Source organism: Ochotona curzoniae, unplaced genomic scaffold (genome assembly GCF_017591425.1).
Source record: "Ochotona curzoniae isolate NIBS_2020 unplaced genomic scaffold, NIBS_Ocur_1.0 contig_1071, whole genome shotgun sequence".
In the NCBI taxonomy this organism is placed as follows: domain Eukaryota; kingdom Metazoa; phylum Chordata; class Mammalia; order Lagomorpha; family Ochotonidae; genus Ochotona; species Ochotona curzoniae.
In genome coordinates, this window is record NW_024464939.1 from 25,605,971 (window position 1) to 25,630,949 (window position 24,979).

Below are 24,979 nucleotides of genomic sequence, written 5' to 3' on the forward strand. Positions count from 1 at the left end.
CTCAGAACATCTTTATGGCCCATTTATTTCCTCATTATGCATTCTGAGGGTATAATTTTCTTAAAAAATTGTTGCTCTGCTCCATCATGATTACATCTGGATTGCAAGTCTTCCAGTTTCCACTCTGAAGCATCTGGTGGACTGATTATTTACTCTTTCCTTTCTACTTGGGGGCCCATTGCGCAGCATGGGACTAACGGTGATATGAGCACCTGATTGAGATGCAGGGGAGTTGGAAGGTGTGATTATACTTCCCCAGGGCAGGCAGTGTCTGTGTAGGGGGCTCATCAGGAGTGAGGTTGATGCCTCTCATTCTATTACTATAAATCTAGAGCACAAGGATCCGGATACTATGAAGAGGTTCTGTTGTTGACAGTTTGTAAATCAATGAAGAAGGAAATGTGAGGACCTTATTGCACACTGAATAGCTTTCACCTGTGACATTACTCTTAGAACTGTGGCATTGTAGTGGCAGAGTACCTTGTTGACCCTTGGGAGAGGCGATGTGATTTGTTGATATTCAGAGTTAGGATCACTTTCACTCAAATGACTTATAACACCTGGTTTCAAATGGAATTAGCATATTAAAGCCCCTTGCTGCTGTCAATTTCCTATTAAAATATATACACAGCAGCCAATAAAGATTTTCAGAGACTATAAAGAAAAAACTGTATCTTTCATTGAATATTTTGTGTGGTGCATGGAATGGGCTGCTTAAAGTTTTATACAGTTTCATAAAAGAAACTTGAGAGACAATATAAAGACACAGGGGATTCTCTATATTCTATTTTTGTAAAGCAAACATTCATTGACTTCCTATGGTGTTACAAAAACTAAGTCAGGTCCCAGGATTCTAGAGTAGGTGAGATGTTGTCTCCACCTTTTTTGAGAAGGAAATGCAGTAAAATATATTACAACTGAAGCACACATTCAGATATATGCTAAGGGCTAACTAAGGTGCTGGAAAGATGATGTGTGAGAGAAAAATGCTAAAGAGCATTAATTGTTCTAGAACTCTTGTGTCCACACAGTTTGTGGGTTGGAAACCTGATCGCTAATGCCACACTGAGGACATGTGAGACTTCTAAAAGATGATGAAGCCATGTAGCAATATAGTTATGCTGGAATGTGTTAGTCCTGATCAAAGGCTGAATGTGACCCCTCCCATCTTTCTCCCAGTTTCTCTTGCCCTTCTGTTGCCACGATGCAATGATCTTGGAAAGTTGTATTGGACTTCCCAGCTCCCAGAGTTGTGAGAAACAAATTTCTACTGTTTACAAATTTTCTAATCTGTGGTGTTTTGGTATAGTGGCAAAAAATGCACAAAGACACACATGTAGGAGCTATTAGTTATACTGCAATTTGAATGTTTATATCTCTCTGAAACTTGTATGTTGAAGCCGAGTCCTGTGTGTGGTGGTTTCAGGAGACAGTCTTTCAGAAAGGACTAGGTCATAAGAACAGAGCCCTTGCAAGCGGGATCAGTGCCCTTAGAAAGAGATCCCAAAAGTTGCCTCACCCCCTTCACTATGTGGGGGCACAGCGGAAATGTGTCCCTGTGTGAACCATGAAGCAGTATTCATCAGACTCCAAATCTGCCTGAGAATTTGGTTTTGAATTTGGTCTTCTCAACCTGTGTGAGCATAAACAAATACAATTTGTTGATTAATTATCTCATCTATGGTATACTGTTACTCCAGTCCCTAGTGAGCTAAAACAGGAGGTGAAGAGGTCTCATTTATGCACTGACTGGATGTGGGAGATGAGGGAGAACTGAAAAAAAAATGGGCCTAAGTTTCTAATTTGTATATATAGGTAAACATGTATACACATACATTCGTTTAGGGGAACTGTATAATAAAGACCAGCATATTGAGAAGAGAAGATAGGCTACAGCAAGCATCTCTACTACAAAGTGAAATATAGAATCCCAATGAAACCATTTAATATGCCTTGACAATAGGATATTGGACTTTTTAAAAATTCTCTCAACCTACAATGTCATAATCCACATAAATAGAAGAATGATTGAGTTGTGGCTGTTGCTGAAGGACTATACCATTATATTAATACAGTGGGAAGAGAGTGGAAATCCCTGTGCCTGTGGAACTGTATCATGAAAAATAAAAGTTTTTTTTTTTTAAAGAAAAAAGTAAGAGTAATAGTCTGTACAAAGATAGAAAAGACAAAAGAAAGAACTTCCTTCTCGGTCTCTGCCATGGAAATTCCAATTTGACTCCATTTGTTCCTACGTTTTCTCATTCATTGAATTTCTGTTCTATGAATATAATGACCATTATGTCAGGAAATGAACTTGGCCCTAGTGAACATTATGATTTCAAAATTTTCAGTTGTGTTGTTTTCTAGGGAAAAAGCACAGTCTACAATGAAATCATAAAATAACACATATCTGGTACCTACATTTAATCTAAGAATGAGAGGAAAGTGGACAGATTTGCCGCTTTACTCCTCCTCCCAGACTCCTACAATGTTATTTGCTCTTCATATAGTGTTTCCTTTAGTTTCCACATCAGGAGGGAGGGCATACCCTATTTGTCTTTCTGTGCCTGTCTATTTCACTTAACAACTTGCTTAGTGCTCTTTCAGTTCCATCCATGTTGTTACAGACGACAGAATTAAATTCCTTTTTACAGTTGAATAATATTCCATTTTTCATCTATTATGAGATTGTTCTTGACAGTGATGTCTTAATTTACTCATGGGATGGAATTCTGCTTATCAGCCACAGCCTTGTAGTGAGGAATCTTTCTGTGCTGTTTGACCTCCTGTGTGTGGGGGGTGGCTGCTAACCCCCACTGGCAGCAGCTTGGTCCTCTTTGCTACATTTTGCATGAGTTTACTTCCAAAAGCCTATATAATTGTGTGACTCCATCTATCTTCCAAATCCCTGTGTTCCTGGGGATGTCTTGTTTATAAGTATACAAAATCAAACTATTGCTCTGGGGGCTAAAGCAGAGATTCAATCCATCTCCCCACAGCTTGACTGTCAAGAATACAAAATATTCATCTAAATAAATTTAGGATCTCCACTTGCTTCACATAAATATTTGAAAATACATCAGATTTCCTAAACTCTAAGGATATGACAGTATGATCTAATCGAACTCAAGAACCTTGGGTTTTGAAACCTATTTTGAAAAACAAACAAACAAACAAACAAAACGAGTAAGCTGCTCGGCCCAGAGAATTCATTTAACCACATAAATTCCTGAATCTCTTTATTGAATATTCTGTTCAAGAACTTTTCCTTTTTATGTCTGAGGAAAATATGTCAGAAAATCTACATTAATGTGCACAAAATTCATGCAACTCTGAGGAACTGAACAACTGAGCAGGAAAGATAGATATCAACGCAAGGTATTTTCCTAAGGTTTAGGATTACAACAGGGAACACATAATCGATCCTGTTCTTTCTGATCTGTTCTGCTGGGAAGCTTAGCTATGGGACAGAGCCATCTTCTCAGCTCATTAGGAGAAATGCTTCAGGCTCTAAAACTTTGAAGAGGCTGAAAGACAAATCAGTTTTTATGGTGGTAAGCACACCAGTCAGACAGTTGTAGAAAGTAAATCAAACTCTGAGGACCAGGAGGTTCTTATTGGGCAGAAAACATACCTATCCTTTGAAATGTTGGCTGTGAACTCAGCATTACCCTTTCCCGACTCCCTTCTATTTCTTTGATTCTGTCAACATTCTCCTGTATTTCCAACTTTGAATGCCCATTCATTACAGAGCAGACAGAGCAATGAGCTTTTCTTATTTTGAGGATCTTGCAGGACTCTGCTACTCCCTCTCCTTGTAGGATAACCTCATGATCACATTGCTTCTCCGTATATTGTAAGTTGAAGAGAAGGCATTTGAAACTTAGCATACAAGTTAGTAAATTTCTCTTCTGCTAACTTCTTTTGCAATATCAGGGGGAGACAGAGTATCTTAAAATCATCGTTACTATAATATAATATATCTTCACACAGTCTCAGAATTTATGGGTAGACAGGCAAATGCAGGAGCATCACCGCTAGAAAGTCTCTCAAAGAATGGGAAATTTGCAATGTTTTTCTATTGTTTTTCTGATGCAAACTTCCCCAGACATAACTAGGAAGAGTCAAATGAAAATTTTCCCATCTTTTCAAGAACTATTAGGATCTTTTCAACACATTTTTCTCTCAATGTACATGAGGGATCCTCTTATATAAACATTCAGCATATTTTAAAGAACTTTAAAAAGTTCTTGGCAAATAGAAAAAATATTCCAAATTTGTGTTAAAATTTCATTATTCTTGGATTTTTTCCTCTTTTATTGGAAAGGCAGCTATATACGCAGAGACAGGCAAAGAAGAAAAAGGAGAGAGTGAGAAATACTCCACAACCACTGGGTTGGTTTTCAAATGCCTCTAACCTGCAGCTGGGAATCAGCAATGTGGGTGGTGGGAACTGAGCTACTTACATTTTCACCACTTTCTTTCAGGGTCTGCATTAACAAAAAGTTGCAGATAAGAATTGGGAACCGAACCCAAGTCCTCTTAACAACCTAATTATTGGCCTTTCCACCAACTTGTAAGGTCCCTTTGGGCAATAAAGATTTAATCTTTATGAACCCAAATAAATGCCTACTGGTAATTTGTGACCTAAAACCAAAAAGAGTGATGCTAGCAGCAGATCCTCAGAGGCACGTAGCACGATTGATGCATGTTAAACAATGCTTTCTTTAAAGCATATTTTGCCTCACTTCCACACTTCCTGAAATTAAAATATTTTTTTTAGTGAGCTTGACAAGACAGTAGCAATCTTGAAGACTAATTCGCTGCAGAAGATGATTCACAAGCAAGATGCTGACACATTATTATGATTACAGATTTCAGAGATCCTACCTCACAGGTTTCAAGAGATACATAAAAAGGAAGCAATAAAAAAACTGAAGATATATAAATAAGCCCCTTTATTAAAAACAAATGATGGAAAGCACCAACATAGACCTAGCATTTTGTCTTTTGAACACTTTTAATTTCTTTTTAAAAGTGTTTTTGACTTACCATTATGACTTTCATGAGAAAGTTTGAAAAACATGCTGAGAAATCTCTGAGAAAATGTGTAGGTGGAAATGTCTCTTCAAGAAAGTATTGTTCTTCAAAAATGTCCATCTGACATGTTAGTCACATGGAACCATTTGGGTAATGTAGGAGAAAGAAATAGGGACTGCTATTAATTTTTAACGCAGGCCATGAGGTTGCAGTCCAAGAACAAGGTTCAACTTGCAGTTTGAATCGTGCGAAGATTTTTTTATTGCGAATAATAAGAATCAAAATTATAAATGAGGTATTGTACACCAAAATAGAGGGTTTACACTTTACTTTTGCACTTACCTTTCAGACATAAACTTTCTAATACTAAAATGAAGTGGAAGGCTGCCAGTATTGTTTACTTATTTTATATTTGAATTTGGAAGAAGAATTCAAAAATACATCTTCCTGAGTGTAGGCTGGTAATGTCATGTCCAAAGGGCAGCTCATGATTGCATCTGAAAGCTAAGTGTTGGCAGAGATGGTGCTTGTCTGTGAGATCATTTCAATTCACTTAAGATGCTACTTTCTGCTCACATCTGCAGTCTGAAGATACTGGGTCAATTTAATTACATCTGCACTTTTGATTCCTACTTCTTTCAATAAAAATGTAAAGCTACCCTCACTTGAGAACAACCAGGCTAAAAGGTTTGTGATTGCATTTCAGTGTCATTTCTTTTCCAGAAGATTATCATGTCAAGTTGGGCTTGGATGTATTTATTTTGTTTTGAGCACCTAAAGCTCTTTTCTGAGTCTAACTATTGTTTGAATAGATGTCAACCCACAGCACTATATCCAGATGTTGCTTGGTAACTTAATATATAACCCGAATAACAAAAAGTAGAATTAAGCCATTAATGGAATAGGCTGTTAGCAGCTGCTTCAACTCCAGTTTGATGGCCATTAAAACAGCTGATTCAAAGACTTCTATAAAGAAGCGTAAGCTAATTAAAGACTTAAACTCAGCAGAGCCTCAGTTTCTGCCAGCAGCAACACAATCACAATATACTGGCATTATTACTCTAAGAGAGGGCTGAGAGAAGGTCAAAAACATTTGCCCAGTTTAGATGAGGCTTATATTTCACATTCTATTTTGGATTTCCTAGTTTCGCTTAAAATCATAGGTTTCAAGGAAAAGTCTTTTATACATTTGTTGTATGAGATGAAAGGCTATTGATTAACTGCTTTTCACATATACCTTTTTTTTTTCTATCTACATAAAAAAAAAATACTTTTGAAGAGATTCAGCTGGAATTCACCAGTTTACCTTTAAAGTGTTTATTCAAGGGCCCAGCACGGTGGCGCAAGTGGTTAAGGTCCTCACCTTGCACGCCCGGGATCCCATATGGGCTCCGGTTCTAATCCCAGCAGCCCCGCTTCCCTTCCAGCTCCCTGCCTGTGGCCTGGGAAAGCAGTCGAGGACGGCCCAAAGCTTTGGGAACCTGCACCCGCGTGGGAGACCCGGAAGAGGCTCCTGGCTTCGGATCTGCATAGCATCGGCTCCTTGCGCTCACTTGGGGAGTGAATCATTGGACGGAAGATCTTCCTCTCTGTCTCTCCTCTCTGTATATCCGCCTTTCCAATAAACACATAATAAAAATAAATCTTTAAAGTGTTTATTCAACCAAGTTTCTGAGTTTCCATTTGGAACTCAATCCAGCTAAAACTACTCATAATCAATTGTTTTTGACTGTGAAACCTGTCTTGCTTAGGAATCAGAAGCAAGTTGCTATCTTTCTATATACTAACTTTATTAGATTGTAGAATTAGCCATTTATGAAATACTTCCTGTAAACATCACTTTTGAAATTATATTATATTGAAAGATCACATGTGTTGTGATTACCACTGTAATTTGACGTGTAAGACAATTTTGGTTGATCTAGCTGTAAAGACAAAATACCCTTAAACTAAATTAAAATAGACAACTACACATATTTACATATTTATTTCTTTTTTAAAGATTCATTTTATTTTTATTGGGAATTAGATATACAGAGAGGAGGAGATACAGAAAGGAAGATTTTTCTGTCCAAAGATCCACTCCTCAAGTGGCCACAATGGCCGGAGCTGAGCCAATCCAAAGCCAGGAGCCCAGAGCCTCTGCTGGGGCTCCTCCGCGGGTGCAGGATCCCAAAGCTTTGGGCTGTCCTTGACTGCTGCCCCAGGCCACAAGCAGGAAGCTGGAAGGTAAGTGTTCTTGCCAGGATTAGAACTGGCTCCCATAGGGGATCTGGTGCATGCAAGGTGAGAACTTTAGGCTACCATACCGGGTCCTATTTTCTTTTTTAAAAGACTGATTTATTTGTTGGAAAGGCAGAAATGAAGAGAGAGAGGGATAGAGACAAATTTTTCATCTGCTGGTCCACTTTCCAAATGGCTACAATGGCTAGGATCGGGCTGGTTCAAGCTGAAGCCCAGAGCCTGTCTTTGAGTTGTCCTCACAGCCGACAGGGGTCCAAGGTGTTGAGCCACTGCTTCCCAGGGAACTGGGTGAGAAGTGTAGCAACAGACTTGAACTGACACTGATACCAGATACCAGCATTGCAGCTAATGTGCAGTGCCACAACACTAGCTCCTATTTGCATGTTTTCAATGCCTAATATATTTTATCTTAGGATCTAATATATCTTCATTTTGACTAAATAAATTGAGATTAGATTCCACTGTGTACTGAATTCTAGTTGATGTGTCATACAGTAAATCTACTGGGAAAATCCATCAGACTGCTTTGCAGTTGTGTTCTAGAAATTAAATGGCCACTTGTCCTAATTTTGTTAAAGAATCTGTTGAACCATTCAGATTTCAATGATATAACCAACGCTTAAGTTAAACGTGACTTGGTTACCAAAGATACATCCATGTTTATAGCTAAGATAAACCTTACCTTGATATTTTAAGTCCGTAACAGAGTTGCTGTAAAAAGTGCCTTCTCTAAAGATGCACTGTCTTTAATTCTATTTTCTTTGTGCTTTTTGAAGTTCTTGAGTTCTCAAGAAATGCCATTTTTGACTGACATTGCTAAATTTCTATGACCTAACTGCCTGGAACACACACATCTTTTATTTTTGTGTTCTGCAACTGCATACCACACCTTCTAAGCAGCCTATTATTTCTCTCTTAGTAACTGTTGAATTTTTCAACACATCTTAAAATTGTCATTTCTGGTTTTCTCATAACATTTCATATAGTTTATTTACATGCAGGTCTTTCTATGATGTATTATTATATTGATAATAATACTATCAGACATCAACATTTTGACACTAGCGTATTTATAACTGGTGATTGGTAAATTCTGCAAATTATCAGCATAAGGTTAGTCTCTAATGAAGTTTTAGAAACATAACGTGACAGCAATTCTAGACACCAGTGCCTGCTTCCATAAAACTCGGACTGAGAGTTTAATATTCGTAGTCACCTGATTGATGTGTAATTTGGCTTGCCATCTTTGGATTCCACTATGTAGAATCCAATCATTTCTCACTCAACTGTGACAGGATTTATAATCCTGTAACATTTCCTTTTGGAAGCTGCATCTCATTCAAAATGAACAAAAAGGGAAATAAGTACTCACAGGTGTCCTCTTCTTCCATGGAAATACTGATCACATAACAGGCATACACAAACCCGACCAACTGCAAAACAACAATAACACATTCTTTAAGAATTTATGCCAAATGTACATATTAAATAGCCTATATAATTAGTCTTTAAAAATTATGCTTTTACCTGCACCTGTTGATTTATAGTACTGGTATCTTAAGATTTAGAATTATGTATACGATATATATTAGCATATAGTTAGTCTATTTGACAAAGTGTGTATATATTGGTGCTTTCTAGTACTGACTCATTGAATTTGTCATGCCTGGGTCCATGAGCATTTACTGATTGGTTTATTGGCATTTACAGGAAGAAAGGCCCGAAGATTGATGAGAAATGCTTTTGAGAGGAAACTCAAACTCCCTTCACATATCAATACATAGAGATAATTTGATGGAGTTGTGTCTGGAAACCCAAAAGGAAATCACTTCCTCTTCTAAAGAATCACATCTTGACAAAAATATCTTGACCTGAAGCTTTGGTCTACGCCACCCAATTTTTGTTTGCTTGCTGGCAGTTGCAAAAGTGTTACTTGCTGATAGCTAAACCATATGTTGCTTTGTCACATATATATGAATTTAAATAATCACACTGTAGGGGAATATCTTAATACAAAATTGAATATTGCTATTTTAGGAAACTTATATACAATCCTAATGCAAACTTTTTTTTACAAGGTGAACAAAATAGTTATTCCGACAGTCTGTATTAAACAGCACATGCAAGCCTTGTAGCACTGGTTTTTATCATTCAGCTAAATCCAGTTAAGATTTACCGAAGGGTTTGGGAGTAGGATGAAATATTGAGTAAGATAGAAAGAATGCTTAAAAGGAGGATCATCAATGAACTTAATGAAGGCAGAAAAGAACAAGTTCTTTGAATGATTTTTTGAGAAATATGCTTCCATAAGCATTATGTGAATCATATGTCTCTTCTATAGTTTTAAGATTCATGATTGTACTAAAAATATAGCATTTACTGTGTTTTCTAAAAGATTCATTGTCTATGTAGTGAAGATAACTGGTCTATTTATTTATTTTTTCTTTTCAAATAAATCTTATGACTTACAGACAGTAAGGTCAGGTTTTTAATCGCAGCAATAGCGCACCATCCCTCCATATGGAGTGAACATTTTCTGACTAATGTAATATGGGAATGCACAGTTTTAAAGCAATAGAGCAATGTATATCAACAGAAAAATTGTCAGATGTAATTGTTCCCTAATGGGTCTTAATATTACCTTGACAGATGACATGAAAGGAATTTTGGCCAGGTAATTGAAAGAAGATGAAGACATGTCAAACTAGAAAAATTAGATCATTCTTCAGACTCTCAAAAAGAATGTGCTATCCATAGTCTTAGTTTCATTACAAATGAGTTAATTAAGAGACTTCCTTTTACTTTTGCTTTACTGATGGGTACACTAATAAAATATTTATTCCAAAAATTACGTTAGCTATTGTGATTAACCAAACTGCTATTTAATTAATAACATTTTTCTCATGAGACTGTCTAGACATCATGTTAATCACTAATTCGTAAATGGTTGACATTGTGTAATTCTTGGCTTCCCAGAACATGAATTGAAATGGTCCCTGTGGCTTTCTGCTTGTCTACAGGAAATGGAATAAAATGAGTTCTTGCCAATAGCACACACACACAGAATAAATAACCTTGGGATAATGATTGTGATTATTTCTATTGTTAATAAAGTTTTGGAAAAGTCATTCATCTTAAAGGCATTTTTTTCCTGTTTCATTAAAGCTATCCACTTCTAGAACTTATTGTTTAAAGTAATTTTTCTCTGTATTATAAACCCTGATGACATAAATTCCAGCTTCAATATATTTATTCATTTAAAAGGCAGAGGGGCAGAAATACAGAGATCTTACATCCACTGACCACTCCCCAAATGTTCACAACACCCGGGTCTGGCCAAAGCCAGCAGCCTGAACTCTATCTGTGTTTCCCATGTGCATTACAGGTCCCAGGAACTTAGATCACCCTCTGATACCTTTGCAGAGGCATTAGCAGGAAGCTGAATTGGATATGGAGCAACTGGGACTCAACGCATTCACATTTGGGATGTGGGCTTTGAAAGCAGCAGCTTAACTTACCACACCATAAATCCACATTTCCATTATGTTTAATACCTGAGAATTACATAAAATTACTGCTTTTTGTGCAAAGAATTGCTTAGGTTTGCAGACAGATTTGTGTCTAGGATTGATTCATTTTATGCTGCACTCCTTATATAAGGATTGTCAGGGTTGGGATTAACACATGCAGGTGCTAGGATCATTGCCACTGACTGTGTATAGTGCTCGATGTGAATCAAGGTAGTTTCTGTGATCATGATTGTGTCAAGTCCCACTGTTTTTCTTAATTGACGGATAAAGAAAGCTCATCTAGAGAACTCTGAGAGGCATCAGGTGAGAAAATTGGTGTGTTTAAGGGAGGCCAGCACCTGAACAACTGGATGTTAGATTTTCTACCATTTCCCATACTTACAATGCCACGATACACTTAATAGACAAATGCTAACCTTGTTATGGTTACTAAAACCTGAACTACTATAGTAATAGGAGCAAAATGGTAGGAGAGGAAAATAGGGATAGGAGGAGGGGGAAGTGAAGGGGAAAATCCTTATACCGAAAGAACTGTATAATGGAAACTCAGAGTAACAATAAAAAATTTAATAAAGGGGGCCTGGTACAATGGCTCAGTGGCTAAAATCCATGCCTTGCATGTGCCGGGATCCCATATGGATGCCAGTTTTTGTCCCAGACACCCCATTTTCCATTCAGCTCCCTGCTCGTGGCTTGGGAAAGCCTTGGGACCCTGCACCCTTGTGGGAGACCAGGAAGAAGTGCTCCTAGCTCCTGGCTTCGGATGGACTCAGCTTTGGCCATTCAGACCACCTGGGGATTGAATCAGAGAATGGAGGATCTTTCTCTGTCTCTCTGTAAATCTGCCTCTCCAATAAAAAATCAGTCTTAAAAAAATTTAAGACAGGTTTATTGAACAAAAATAACACCAAAGATAATTTTCTTAAAATTTCCATGGTTTGGGCCCGGCTTGATAGCGTAATGGTTAAGGTCCTTGCCTTGAATGCGCCAGGATCCCATGTGGGCACCGGTTCTAATCCCGGCAGTCCACTTCCCATCCAGCTCCCTGCTTGTGGCCTGGGAAAGCAGTTGAGGATGGCCTTAAGGCTTGGGTTCGTGCACCTGCGTTGGAGACCCAGAAAGATATTCCTGGCTGCTAGCTTTGGATCGGCGCAGCTCCAGCCATTGCGGTCACTTGGAAAATGAATAATTGGATGGAAGATCTTTCTTTCTGTCTCTTCTCCTCTTTGTACATCTGCCTTTCCAAAAAAATAAATAAAATCTTAAAAAAATAAAATTTCCATGGTTTACAAAAACATTTAAACCCTAAAGCTTCAGGAAATCCTTAAGGAATAACAGTAGTTTTGTTTTTACTCATGGGCTCTGAAATGCCATTTGTTAGTTGATGTTTCTTCAAATTCAAAATGACTCAAAACAGCCTTGACCAACATTGCCCATGGGAGAGAAACAGAAATAGATACATTGTCTTATGTGTTAAGTTTTATCCAGTGAAAATCCTTATATTGAACATATATTTGTGGAAAGTTTTTATATGTAATTTATTTGCATTGAGGTTTTAAGTTACTTATGAGGGAAAGGCTAGATGCCCACTGTCAAGATGTATGGGTTCGGGATTTTATCCCATGGATAAGTTAGTAAATGAGCCTGCTAGAGTTTTGGAGGGGATTCTGGGTTGGAGACAAATACCTTCATCGTCCACAGCACAGTGGTGATGTGAGTATCAGATCCCGTAGGCTACTCTTTACTGCCCATGGGACCACGAGGTATACCCACACATTTTGTGCGTTGTATCATAGGTGGGGTTGTTGAGTTAATTTTAAAGTAAGGGCAAGCAAGTGTGATATTTTTGTGGGTGAGGAATAAATTTCCTTGCTTCTAAAGACCAGAGAAAACCCATTCCTCAGAAAATTTTCAAGTAAAGAGCAATACAAATTTGGAGGTGTCAGTATTTCTATAAACAATCATTAAAGCCACATAACTGAAGAGATCACTAAAGAAGTGAATGAGATCAGAAAAGGCGTCTGTGGATGAATTAGGGAACATTAATGTATTTAAAGACTTGGGTAGGGGCTAAGAAACCAGACAGAGAGCACAGTAATACTGACTAGGGAAGGCTGAGAGCAACTGCTGATATTAATGGTTTCTGACAGGAAGAGGCCATGCAGACTAAGCACTGGCTGATGGACCGTACGGTGAATACGGCTGGCTTCCATGGAAGTTATTTTGATGAAAAGTAGAGCATCATACGTTCATTTTGAACTCAAGACAAAATAGAATGTTAACATCTTTTCAAGAATTTTTGCCATAAAAGGTAGCAGAAAAAGTGGTAGTAACTGGAGTAAAATATTGTCTGTTAATCTATTATTTTTTGAAGATGAGAGTTATTGTAGCATATTTGTGCAATTTCGCTGTCATATTTACTTTAATCCTCACAATTCACAATTTGAGGTGACCAAGAACAAAGATTAGTTTACCCATGTACTTCTTATATACCTCCATCCCTCAATAATTCCGACTTAACTTTGCTTTCAATCCTAAGTTCCACTATTCTCTGCCATGAGCCCGTGTCAAGCATTGAGGCACACTCCACTCTCTGATCACGAACTCCTTACCGTGTTCCCACATCTCCTCTCATCCTTTATGCTCTGCTGTAAATGTCACTGTCTTTGATTTTCCAGTTGCTCTGCACTTTATCCTTACATTTGTGCTGGGAATCCCTCCTTACTGTCCTGTTTCACAGCTAAGTATGCACTTCTTATCTTTTCAACAGGTCTTAGGAGGCAGGAAACTTTTCGGATAGTCCTGTCGTGGCTCTCTTGGGAAAAGACCTGCTTGTCCTTCTACTTCCAGTCAGCCTCAAACCCCTCAGTTACATTTCACACAGTTATACCATCAGTTTCTTTATGTGTCTGCCTTCAATACCAGGCTTTTACAAGGTGAGAGATTTTTTTTTCCCCCAGGCCACAAGCAGGGAGCTGGAAGGGAAGTGAGGCAATCAAGATACAAACCGGCGCCCATATGGGATCCCGGCAAATGGAAGGTGAGAATTTTAGCCACTATGCTATTGCACCAGGGTCCTTGAATTCAACATTTTGATCTCATTGTAAGTCATGATATCAGATAATAGAATGTTGCCAGTTCCCTACTCATCTGGATGAATTTCTCACTCTATTTTATGAGGGAAGAGGGTCAGCTTCATGCTGCCGTTTTCCTCAGTTTTGGATTGAACACTAAACTAATTTTTTTTTTCTTCCTAGAGTATTTATCACAGAACTCTGAGACCGAAGAACAGGCAGCAGGTGGAGAGTGGCATCTCATGTCCTTTGTGGATACATTTTTTTTCTAGACCTCCCAGGAGGACCTTTGAGTACCATTGTCCGCATACCCATCTCTCCTTCTATTGTGCCCAGATGAATAGAAGTCTGGGTCTTGAGATTCTTTGGGGGAGAAAAAAAGTCCTTGGAGGGACTAGCTTCTTATTTATTTGGAACCCTCTTGGAGGAATTGAGTCTTTGCAACGTCCGACATTTTTTTTTAATCAAGCTGTTTATATTTTTTCCATCTCCAAGATCCAAAATTAGAGTTATGCTTGTTTTTGGCATGTCCTAAGCCAAGAGAAGCCTGAAGTTGGGTGAAGACATTTGGCTCACACTCCTAAGAGTCCCAGTGGTACCCTGGAGTCCAAATGAACCAATGAATATGGAAATGAGTTGTTTCCTCCAGGATGACCATAAAATGCACGACAGCAACAGCATCATATTTATTCAGGCTCTAGGGATTTACTGCCTTTATATATGGGAAGCACTTTTGTAGGCAGCTTTACAATAGAAAACAAATGATTTGCCACCCTCTACCAAGGAGGATAAGACTTTTACTGATGTGTTTTTGTGATGCAGACAAGCTGCACAAACCAGCACATTAGTATCACCGGGCACAAATGTTTCTCTGACTCACATAGAGCACTCTTCTTAGATAATGCACTTTTAACGGCAAGTACTGAGGAATAAGAGCATTGCATAAAAAGAAAAACGGGAAGGTTTTATTTAAATAGATCATTTTATTTGGGACTTTATAAGTTCCATCATCAAATTCGATGTTTCTAAGCAGTATTATGTGAATAATCTGATAGAGTTATTATGCCTGTGAAGTATGAGATCATTTGAAAATAATTGGTTGTATTAAGGAAAATTTCATCTAATCTTAAACAAATTTGAATTCCTAACTGTAAACTAAAATGGCATTTGTCAGTGCATATGAGGACTATAAATATATTTTTGAGATAGAATTGTTTCTGTGGTGGTACCAGAATGTGACAGATAAAGTCTTTGGTTGGATGTAAGTACCCTTGTTAACTATTGAAACTTATAAGTTGTCCAGGTCATGTTGAACTATGCTTCTTCCATGTTTGTCAGGTCTGGGGAACTTTTCTTTCTTCCAAGGGCCATTTCGATGTTTATAACATCATTCACTGGTCATACAAAATTACCAATTTAAAAATTAGCTTGCTATAGATTTATGAAATTTTGAGTCCCACCTGTAGTTGCTTTGACAGGGCCTAACCAAATGATTTTGTGGTGTTGGCACTGTAGTATAGGGTTAAGCCATGTTGGGTGAAGCTGATATCCCATATCAAAGTGCCCGTTTGAGTCCAGGATGTTCTGCTTGAACCCAGCACTGCAGCTAATGCACCTGGGAAGGGAGCCAATGCTGGCCAAGTGTTTGGGCTCCTGCTTCCCACATGGGAGACCAGGATGGAGCTCAGAGCTCCTAATTTCAGATTGGCTCATAACTTGCTGTTAAAAGCATTCATGAAGCAAAGCAGCAAGAGGAGGATATCTGTCACTTTTTAAAAATTTTATTTCAAAAATTAATCAATTTTATGATACAGTTCCATAGGCTCAGGGATTCAGTTTCTTTGATGTTCTGCGTTTTAAATTAATAAATTGATATTTTAAAACATGTTAAAATCACTAGAAAAGGGGAATTACTAGAAAAAGGGAATTTTGCATTATGATATCCATTTTTATTTGTCAGACTAATAGTTTTAAGATGGCTTTGGAATAATACCAAAATCACAATATTTTCCTTCAAATACAAGTGCCTGTCTTATACCTACCAATTCATTATTTTAGAGTTTAACTGATTGTTACATACTATGTTTAAATTTAGATACGTAATGTATTTAGATCCAAGCATTTTCAGGCAATTCCTGTGTAAAAATGAAGTGAGGTTATTTCATTATCATTTCCTCTGAATATCCTCATTGACACCTTGGAATTTCTAACATCTTCTTTACTTAGAGTTTTTAAATGCCACATTTAATAATTTGTTCCATTTTGCAATGGAGGGTATTAAATACTTTGCCTTATAATCTTGGGAATTTATCTCTTATAAAAGTAAAGTAGTTGCACAGGTCCAAAAAGTAAAACTTAAAGAACCACCATGGGAGCAATGTTGGTTCTCAAGCACTGATTAACCTAGTTGCATGAGTTTTGGAAGGTGGGAATAAGACTTGGGATGCATAAACCTTCCGATGTAAATTTTTAAAATACCGTGTACTGCAGGTGTCAGTTAGAAGACCTGAGTTTGTATTCTCTGTATCTTGTCCCAGAGCTGCTGTTTTTAGAGAAGACAGCTCAGGCTCAATTGCCGACTCTCATTAGAGTGAAATATGCTCATGTCTATCCAACAGAAAGGGTTCTGGAAGAGATTTTGAGAGGTTGAACTCTATTATTTAAAAAACATGTAAATTTGGATGGAAACAGACTAACATTTTAGTATGAAAATGCTATTTTACTTTAGGAACCAGTACAATTCTGGATACTTTAAATTTTTTGTGGTTTTGTTGAAAAGTCCCTTTTGAAATTCTATTCCACAAAAAAATCATAAAAATAAAAAGATAGTTTCATAGTATTAAACGAAAATAAATGACACTTTAGCTTCTGTTTCAGGTGCTTACAAGTGAGAGTTGTTGTCATTGGATCTAACCACTGGTTTCTGGTTTCATAGGCACTTTATTATCAATTCAATTGAAATCATTCAGTGATGTGGACCAAGCAAAGAGAAAGACATTAGGGATGATTCAGTGGTAAGTAGAACTCTGAAGATATGTGGGAAGAAGTTTTGATGTCATGCAAATTTGGTGGAAGAGAAAGACATTCAATAAACTTTTAAAAAGATGTATTTATTTTTATTGGAAAGTAATTTACAAAGAAAAGGAGAGACAGAAAATATTTCTGTCCACTGGCTCACTCCCCAAGTTGCCACAAAGACCAGAGCTGAGCTTACCCAAAGCCAGGAACCAGGAGCTTCTTCTAGGTCTCCCAAGTGGTTGGAGGGTCCCAAGGTTTGGCCACCTTTGATTGCTTTCCCTGGCCACAAGCAGGGAGCTGGATGGGAAGTGGAGCATCCAGGACACCAACTAGTGCCCATATAGGATCCCATTAGATTCAGAGTGAGGATTTAGCCACTAGGTTATTGTGTTAGGTCCTTAATGAACTTTATAGATTTGGCATGCTAAAGCATTTTTCTTGGTCCCGTTACATGCTCTCCTTCAGTATCACTGACTGTACATGACATATTTTGTACCAATTCTGCTAGGTTTCTGCCTTTTTACATTATGGAAACAGTTGATAAACTGATATTCAGTACAAGGAAGTGTAAAGAATAGCTGACTGTGCAAACATTACACTGCAATTTTTCTGATTATAATCTGATACTTCAAGATAGATTGTAGCTCTACAATTTATGATGTATATTTACATTTTATTAGAAAAAGAGCTTTGTGATCATTGGAAACTCCATTGGGAGAATTTACTTGTGGCTATGATTGCCTAGGTAGTTCCTTTGTCACTAATGCTAAATCACCGTAATTTCATTTTCATAGCATAGGTGTAGGATGTGATGAGCAAACAAAGAATCATCAGCTGCTCTCTGTGCAGAACTCACTAGTGGTGGAGTCAGGAGTCAGACACAAATATTTCATCTCTGAGTCTTATGCCTTTACCATAATTTGCATGGCCTCCACATTCATCACACGATTTTAAAGGACAAAGTTCATTGTGTCAGGTGTTCTCCATTAGCTAAGACAGCAGGAAACGTGTCTGAAGCTAGCCTCCCTGTTGCCCCAGGTGCCATGCGTTCTTTCTCATTGCCGACATGCTCACTGACAACTTCTACTTTTACCTTCTCAACCTTTCTCATCTTTTTTTCCTGGGACTTGGTAAATTCTATCTTCCTTTGTAGTTTTCAGATGTGAATTTGCATGCCTATCCCAAACCACAAATCCAAAATTTTTCAAAATCCAAAAGCTTCTGAGGGTCAATAAAATGTCATATGTGGAAAATTCTACACATGGCCTCACTTGATAAGCTACAGTTAAAAGCTAATCTCTGTAGAAATGTGTGTAAAATTGCCATCACACTGTGCTTATAAGGCTTATATGAAACATAAGTAAATTTAGTGTTTAAACATCTTATTATAGATATGTAAATATTCTAAAACCTTAACAAATGTACTAATATTTAAAAGAATTTTGAGCTCAAGCTCTGTAGTGTTCAATTCTGATTGCCTCTACATTTATTTATTTTAGCAAGATAGTTTTATTAATTCACAATTTCCTATCTCTTCAAATGAAAGCACTAATAAGCTTTTCCTACATTAAAAATATTTGACTCTGTGGAAGCCTCAGATGCAATTCAAAGCACCCTCTTCTTTTCATTACTTGGCTGGGTATAAGACTATTAAAGTAAACCAACTCATAGACACATTTGATTTTATGTTGCTTATGCATTTATTACTTAGCTTTTGTTAGCATATCTGAGGACAGGGGTTAAAGATAATTCTCTCTAATATTATTTCTGATATTGATTCTCAAAGCCCTTCATTTTGTTCTTTTGAATTCACATCTGATACTATTTTGAACATACTCCCTTTTTCCTCTAAAAATGTTAGGCCATCTCCTATCTTATAAAAATTTTACTTGATTATGTTACATCTTAGAATTCCTCCTTCTACACACAAATGGCTGAAATAAATGTTATCAGTTGTTTCCTTTGCTCTGCATTTCATTCTTCCTTAATTCACTGCACTTTGGCTTCTTGCCGTACTTTTCTGCTGAGACTGCTCTCCTAAAGGTCAACAGCCTACATTTTGTCAAAACTAATGGCATTCTTAGCCATGGAAATTCACACAGCATTGACACTGTGCCCCAAGTAGGCTGCAACTGTGAGATTCTGCCAAGCTTTTTTATCTTTGTCCCATCTTGAGCCTCTCTAAGCATCTAAAAGTCCCAGTGACAATTGATTTAAAAAGAGAACAGTCATGAGCAATCCAGTCTTGGCAAGAAAATCTTTCTGAGATGTTGGGAGGTAGCGTCGTCTCAACAACAAACTAATTCTGGTTACTGGCAATAGACAAATGCTAAAGGATGAGTGCTCGAATCCACCCACAAGCATTTGTTACAACTATAATTCTCAATTGGATAATATTAGGAGGTGAGGCCTTTAGCAAGCCTCAGAGACATCAAGATAGTGGAGTCCTCACAATGGGACTGCTGCACTTGCAGCAAAACATGGAAACAGCTTGCTTTTGAGCTGGGGCCTTAGCAGATCTGGATCCTGATGGAACTCAAATCTTGGACTTCTAAGATCCAGAACAGTGAGGAATATATTGCCATTATTTATTGACCACCTAGTCCATGATAATTTGCTCCCGGAACAGATTAACTCATACATCGTGCAACTTACAAAAACAGAGAAGCCAGGATCCAGGTTTTGAGAGTTAGTGATAAATTCTCACTACTACTTAACTTCATGGATTCAAATTCAATGGAGTCCTTTTGAGAAGAGTTGAGAAAGCTAGAAACAAGGACATCTCCATAAGACAGTGAGCAATGAAAACTGGAAGAGAGGCAGCTGGGGATGACAGGTATTGTGCTTCTCATTTGAGTGATATGGTGGGAATCAACAGAAGCAGCCCAGCAAAAACAAGCAGGGCAAGAGAACAAGAACTAATGGCTGTGAACATCATTGGGAATAGATCAGCAAGCCTAAAGCTTGATGTTCATGCTGGTGCCTCCCTGGCTTCTCCTAAATACCCAAGTTCATACATGAAATTGCTTCTAGTCTCGAAAGCCTGACTGGGAAAGCATCTCTCAAATACTTCCAAGTTTGTCTGTCATTAACCTGGGACCATAGAAGACCTGACAGTGCACGCTGATTCTCTACCTGAAAGACTCATTCATACTTCCTGAGATCTTTTTGAACTACAAAATTTGATTCTGTTGATTTGAGAGAGGGCCCGAGAGTATGTTTCTGTCAAATTCCTTGGCGATGCTTATGCTGATTATCTGCTGACTTTGAGTGGCGGGGAGAGCAGGAGGCAATGCTTATGGTTAGCAACTGAGGTAGGGCAGAGCATGTGTTTTAGATGAATTAACTCCAAGTTTTGAATTAGCTCCTTGGTTTTAACTGTATAGAACTCTGATGTATATAGAGAATACAGTCAAAGGCAATGTGCCTGTGTGAAGTGTGCCAGCACTTAAAAAATGTGGGAAAAGGACGTGCATAAACATATATTTCAGAGCTGACTGTCTTAAATACCCATTCTTCCTGTATTCTTCAGCAACAGAACATCTACATTTCAGAACTGCAATGCATCCAGCTTAAATTCTCCTACCCCAGAGTGGGCTAAATGATTGGATTTCTGTTGGACTTTCAGAAAAGCTCTTTTAAGGGAGCTGATTGTTGTCTGCACAGGGTGGCCTGGGGGTGTGTGTTAATCATATTCTGGTTTTTCTCCTTTCCTGGAGTGACATTATAATGGGTTTCACTCTAGTAGCTACATTGTGCTTGTGAAATAACTGTGGATATAATATATGCCCCAAAAATTAAAATGAAAAACGGCTAAAAAGACTGAGTTTCTGAAATTATAAACCTGCTGTGCCTGCCTGCAGACTCCTCTTAAATGAAAGAAAAAACAATTTGTAACTCTTAAATAACTTTTAATCAGGGTTTTTAAAATATGTAATGAGATTCAATGATTAACCGATATGTAAATAAAATTTTTGGAAATTTATCCAAAGAACTGATATACACTGTTGCTTCTGGATAGAGGAACCATTGCGCTGAAGTTTAAAGTGTGCCTTTCTGTCTCCTTTGAATTTTTTTCTAAAGTCAATAAATGCAAGTATTTATATATGAACAAACAATAATAAAAAACATAAAAAGAAGCAAACATGTGTCACAGAACAATGGTAATATGATGACTTTGCATCCTTGGGAGAGCTTGAAAATACATATTTTGAATTTCCAATCTCTGTTTCCATAGCCTTTGCATGACATTTTCTTTTCATTAAAGATGAAAGTGGACCCAGCTGCATTATGTGAATTTAATCAGAGTCTTTGTACATGAGTGAAAATTAGCATGCATAATTGATACTCAGCTCAATTCTGATTTTCTACCTTGTCTACTAGAAAATTTCACATTAGAATTACCATCCAAATAATCAACACTTCAGAATTGTCAACTGATTTTTCAAAATCAGATTTATTAGATTTTGTATTTGTATTTATGATTCATACCAAGTGAATAAAAGGCATATGTGCATATGCCTGTGAACTAACAGGATACATACAACTGGACAGAGAAGGAGCAGGGCAACCCTTTAGACTCTAGAATTCTCTGAGGCCAAAATGCATTCTGATTTTAAAATTATTATTTTTCATTATATTGGAAAGACAGACAGAAACATGCATAAATGAAAACAGATCTTCCATCCAATGGTTCATGGTACAAATGCATGCAATAGCTAAGAACAGGTTAGGCAGAAATCAAGGCTCAAAATCAAGCAAGGTCTCCCACTTGGGTGTCTGGGACCCAAGTACTTGATCCATAATTGCTGCTGCCTCACAGGGTGTGAAAAGAATGGTGTCTTGGAAGTGTCACAACTTTTATAGTCTTGAAATACTTAGAATTTTTGTAAGGCATAGGATTTTCATTGTTTCTGAGTATTATTTTATGACAAATATCTTAGTAGGCACAAATCTGAATGTATAATCCAAATCCATTGAATCAAATTGTTTCTATTTGCATGAAGATCTCTACTGCCCTTTCAAGACTATTTTATGGCACAGTTGGTATTCTTTCTCCTCTGGCTGGACGTCTTTTCTTCTATTGTCCACGCATTTCATGTTTTCCTATCATTTCCATCCATTCTAGTGTCCAGTAGCCACCTTCCTTCTTCCCTACCGAGCTTTATGTATCCTGTGTGTTCACAGGCACATGCACATGAATGTATACATGTACACCTACGCACACATCCTAGGACTAACCCAAACCCAGACTGACACTCTTGGTCCATATGCCATCAGTAGACCAAACATCAAAAGTTGATGCTGATAGTCTTCTCCCAGTCCAAGCCAGCAGTCTCATTCACTTGGTTTTTTGTTAAAGTGTTAACGATGGCTACTTGAAATCACATGTTATTCTGTAAGATCTCACACACAAAAAATCAAATGTCGACTTCCCCTTGAAAATGGGAGGGAAAACAAGAACTGACCTCTACATGTGAACAGCCAGTGCAGACTGGGCAACTAGTGCTGCTTGAAACAGAGCAAGATCCAGTTTTCAGGAGTCTTCTCCTTTGCCTGCGCTCTGAGCCATTTGATTCTTTCCTTTTATCCTGTGGGCACTGGCACTGATGGTCCCTTGGAGGCATACAGCATGGGAGGAGGTTGGAAGATGCTCTGAGCACTAACTTGGGTGTGGAGTTTTGCAGACATTTGCAAATGTCTGCACTCTATTGCTTTAATCATACTATGCACTGATTGGTTACAGCTGCATGCAAAGATTGCCAATTATTTTCCTCTTATTCAGCCAACTTTCTAATAGACACCTTTGTTAAGATAGAATAGAGCTCTCGGAGTAATAGGATCTTTGTCAGCCTTTTACGTTGTGGGTTGGGAAACCGACAGACTGGGTTAGCACTTCCTATCTAACCAATACTGTTGCCATTTCCTAACTCTTTAATGCCTACTGGTCTGACCTTTCCACGTTAATGACAGATTGCCAGCAGGAGGGTTATCAGCTTCTTTTATTATTCATGAGGAGCTCATAGAAGACTGTGCGACTCATTATATGTTCAGAGTTATCTAACTTTTATTCAGTTAAACATTTTGTCTTCTTTATATTAAAGATTTCATTCTCCTAATACTTCCATTTATTACTAGTTAAATCTGAGTGAAACAATGGGTTTTTTTTGGTTTATTTTCGTTGGAGGTATAGTTGTATCTGTATTTCAAAGCATCTGTGGTTACCATGCACTGGGGAGCTTACAATCACAGCCTGAAAGGTGTAAGGATAAATCTCATTCACACTTCATTAGATCAAGAAACATTTTCTCACATCAGTTAATATGATGATGGTTCTAGAAATGTCTGCCTTCTTTCTCCCATGGTGCTAATGTGAAGCAAAGTTAATTTCAGACTGGGATAGGTACAGCTTTAGAAAAAGATTTGTAGATGTTGTTTGAAATGTTAACCTTCACATTAGGCTCAGACTATGAAGTAATTGTCACCTGTAATCTTACATGTTTCCTTTCCTTTCCTTATTTATTTACTTAGAAAATATTTGCCTAATATGATACCTACAGATATATTTATTAAACATGACTAATGAATTCATCATTTTTAAAGATTTATTTTATTTTGATTGGAAAGGCAGATATACAGAGAGGAGGAGAGACAGAGAGGAAGATCTTCTGTCTGATGATTCATTCCCCAAGAGACTGCAACAGCCTGAGCTATGCTGATCCGAAACCAGGAGCCAGGAAGTTCCTCCAGGTCTCCATGTGGGTGCAGGGTCTCAAAGCTTTGGGCGGTCCTCAGTTGCTTTCCTAGGCCACAAACAGGGAGCTGGGAGCTCCCTGGAAAGGAGGTGGAGCTGCTGAGATTAGAACAGGTACCCATATGGGATCCTGGCACTTGCAAGACGAGGACTTAAGCTGCTAGGCCACTGTGCTGGGCCCTAATTAATTTATCTTAAAGGCAGAGTTACATGGAACGAGAGATAGATAGATAGATAAAGTGGATCTTTAATTCACTGGTTCACTCCTTAAGTGACCCCAGTGTCCAGACCTAGGGTAGGCTGAACCATGATCCAGGAACCCATTTAGGTCTCCCGCATAGGTCCAGGGGGACTGGATGACCATGGAATGGAGTTGTCTTCCACCACTTTTCCAGGCACATTATTATAGAACTCAATTGGAAGTGGTTCGAGCAGTTAGAACTTGAACTGGAGCCAATAGAGGGTGCCAGCACTGTAGGTCGCAGCCTAACCTGCCCTGCCACTATACCAGCCCCCTAACTATATCTTTAACCATAAAAACAATGAAATATTTGTGTCCTAAAGAACCGTTAAAATGTATTTAATCTTCGGTAAAAGGAAGAAATATGGCCTCAGGAATCTAAAATAATCTCCAACTCACACATACCCACTGACCCTTATTTCTTTAGTTTTCTTCTACTATCATTTTAAATCCTACAAATAGAGGCAATTTGAGACATATTAAATTTAGTAGGTATCTTCCAACACTTTCCATCTGGAGCTTCACTAGCACACTTTCTCTGCTTGTTTCTTTCGACAGATGTCTAATGTTTGGAGATGAAAACAAGAAAAATAGTTTTTTGTTTAAACCTTGAGAGGTGGAGAAAGAGAGGGAGGCACACCGAGCCTCCCAGTTGCTGGCTTGCTCTCCACATGCTTGTGTGGCTGGGACTAGGCCAGGAACTCCATCTAGGTCTCCCATGTGTTCGCAGAGACCGAATCACTTTAACCATCCTCTACGACCTCCTGGGTGCTCGCTCATAGGAAGCTGAAGTTAATGGACCGGAGGTGGGTATTAGACTCAGACACTCTGATACGCTCCTGTAAATGACCATCTTCTTAGCTCCTCAGGCTTCACAGAGATCCACTATTATACCTTCCCTTCTGACACCTCCTTTCAGTTGTTCTCAGGCATCTTTTCTGATGTTGAAGACTGACACCATAGCCATCTGGTCAATCTCAAGGGAGAAAACATTAAAGCTACAAGTCACCCAACAATTACATAGGGATAACATTTGGAAAATGACACATCAGCTAGGAAGTGGAGAAGTTTTCTCGTT

The 24,979-nt window shown here is 38.1% G+C and overlaps 1 protein-coding gene across 1 annotated transcript in view; it reads right to left on the reverse strand.

Moving 5' to 3' along the window:
- The window catches only part of NKAIN3 (sodium/potassium transporting ATPase interacting 3), a 246,115-nt gene that overhangs the window by 34,726 nt on the left and 186,410 nt on the right, over positions 1-24,979 (reverse strand). The window contains exon 6 of the mRNA XM_040993241.1: positions 8,657-8,717. Coding sequence (XP_040849175.1) covers positions 8,657-8,717 — 61 coding nt within the window. The remainder of the gene's footprint in view (positions 1-8,656; positions 8,718-24,979) is intronic.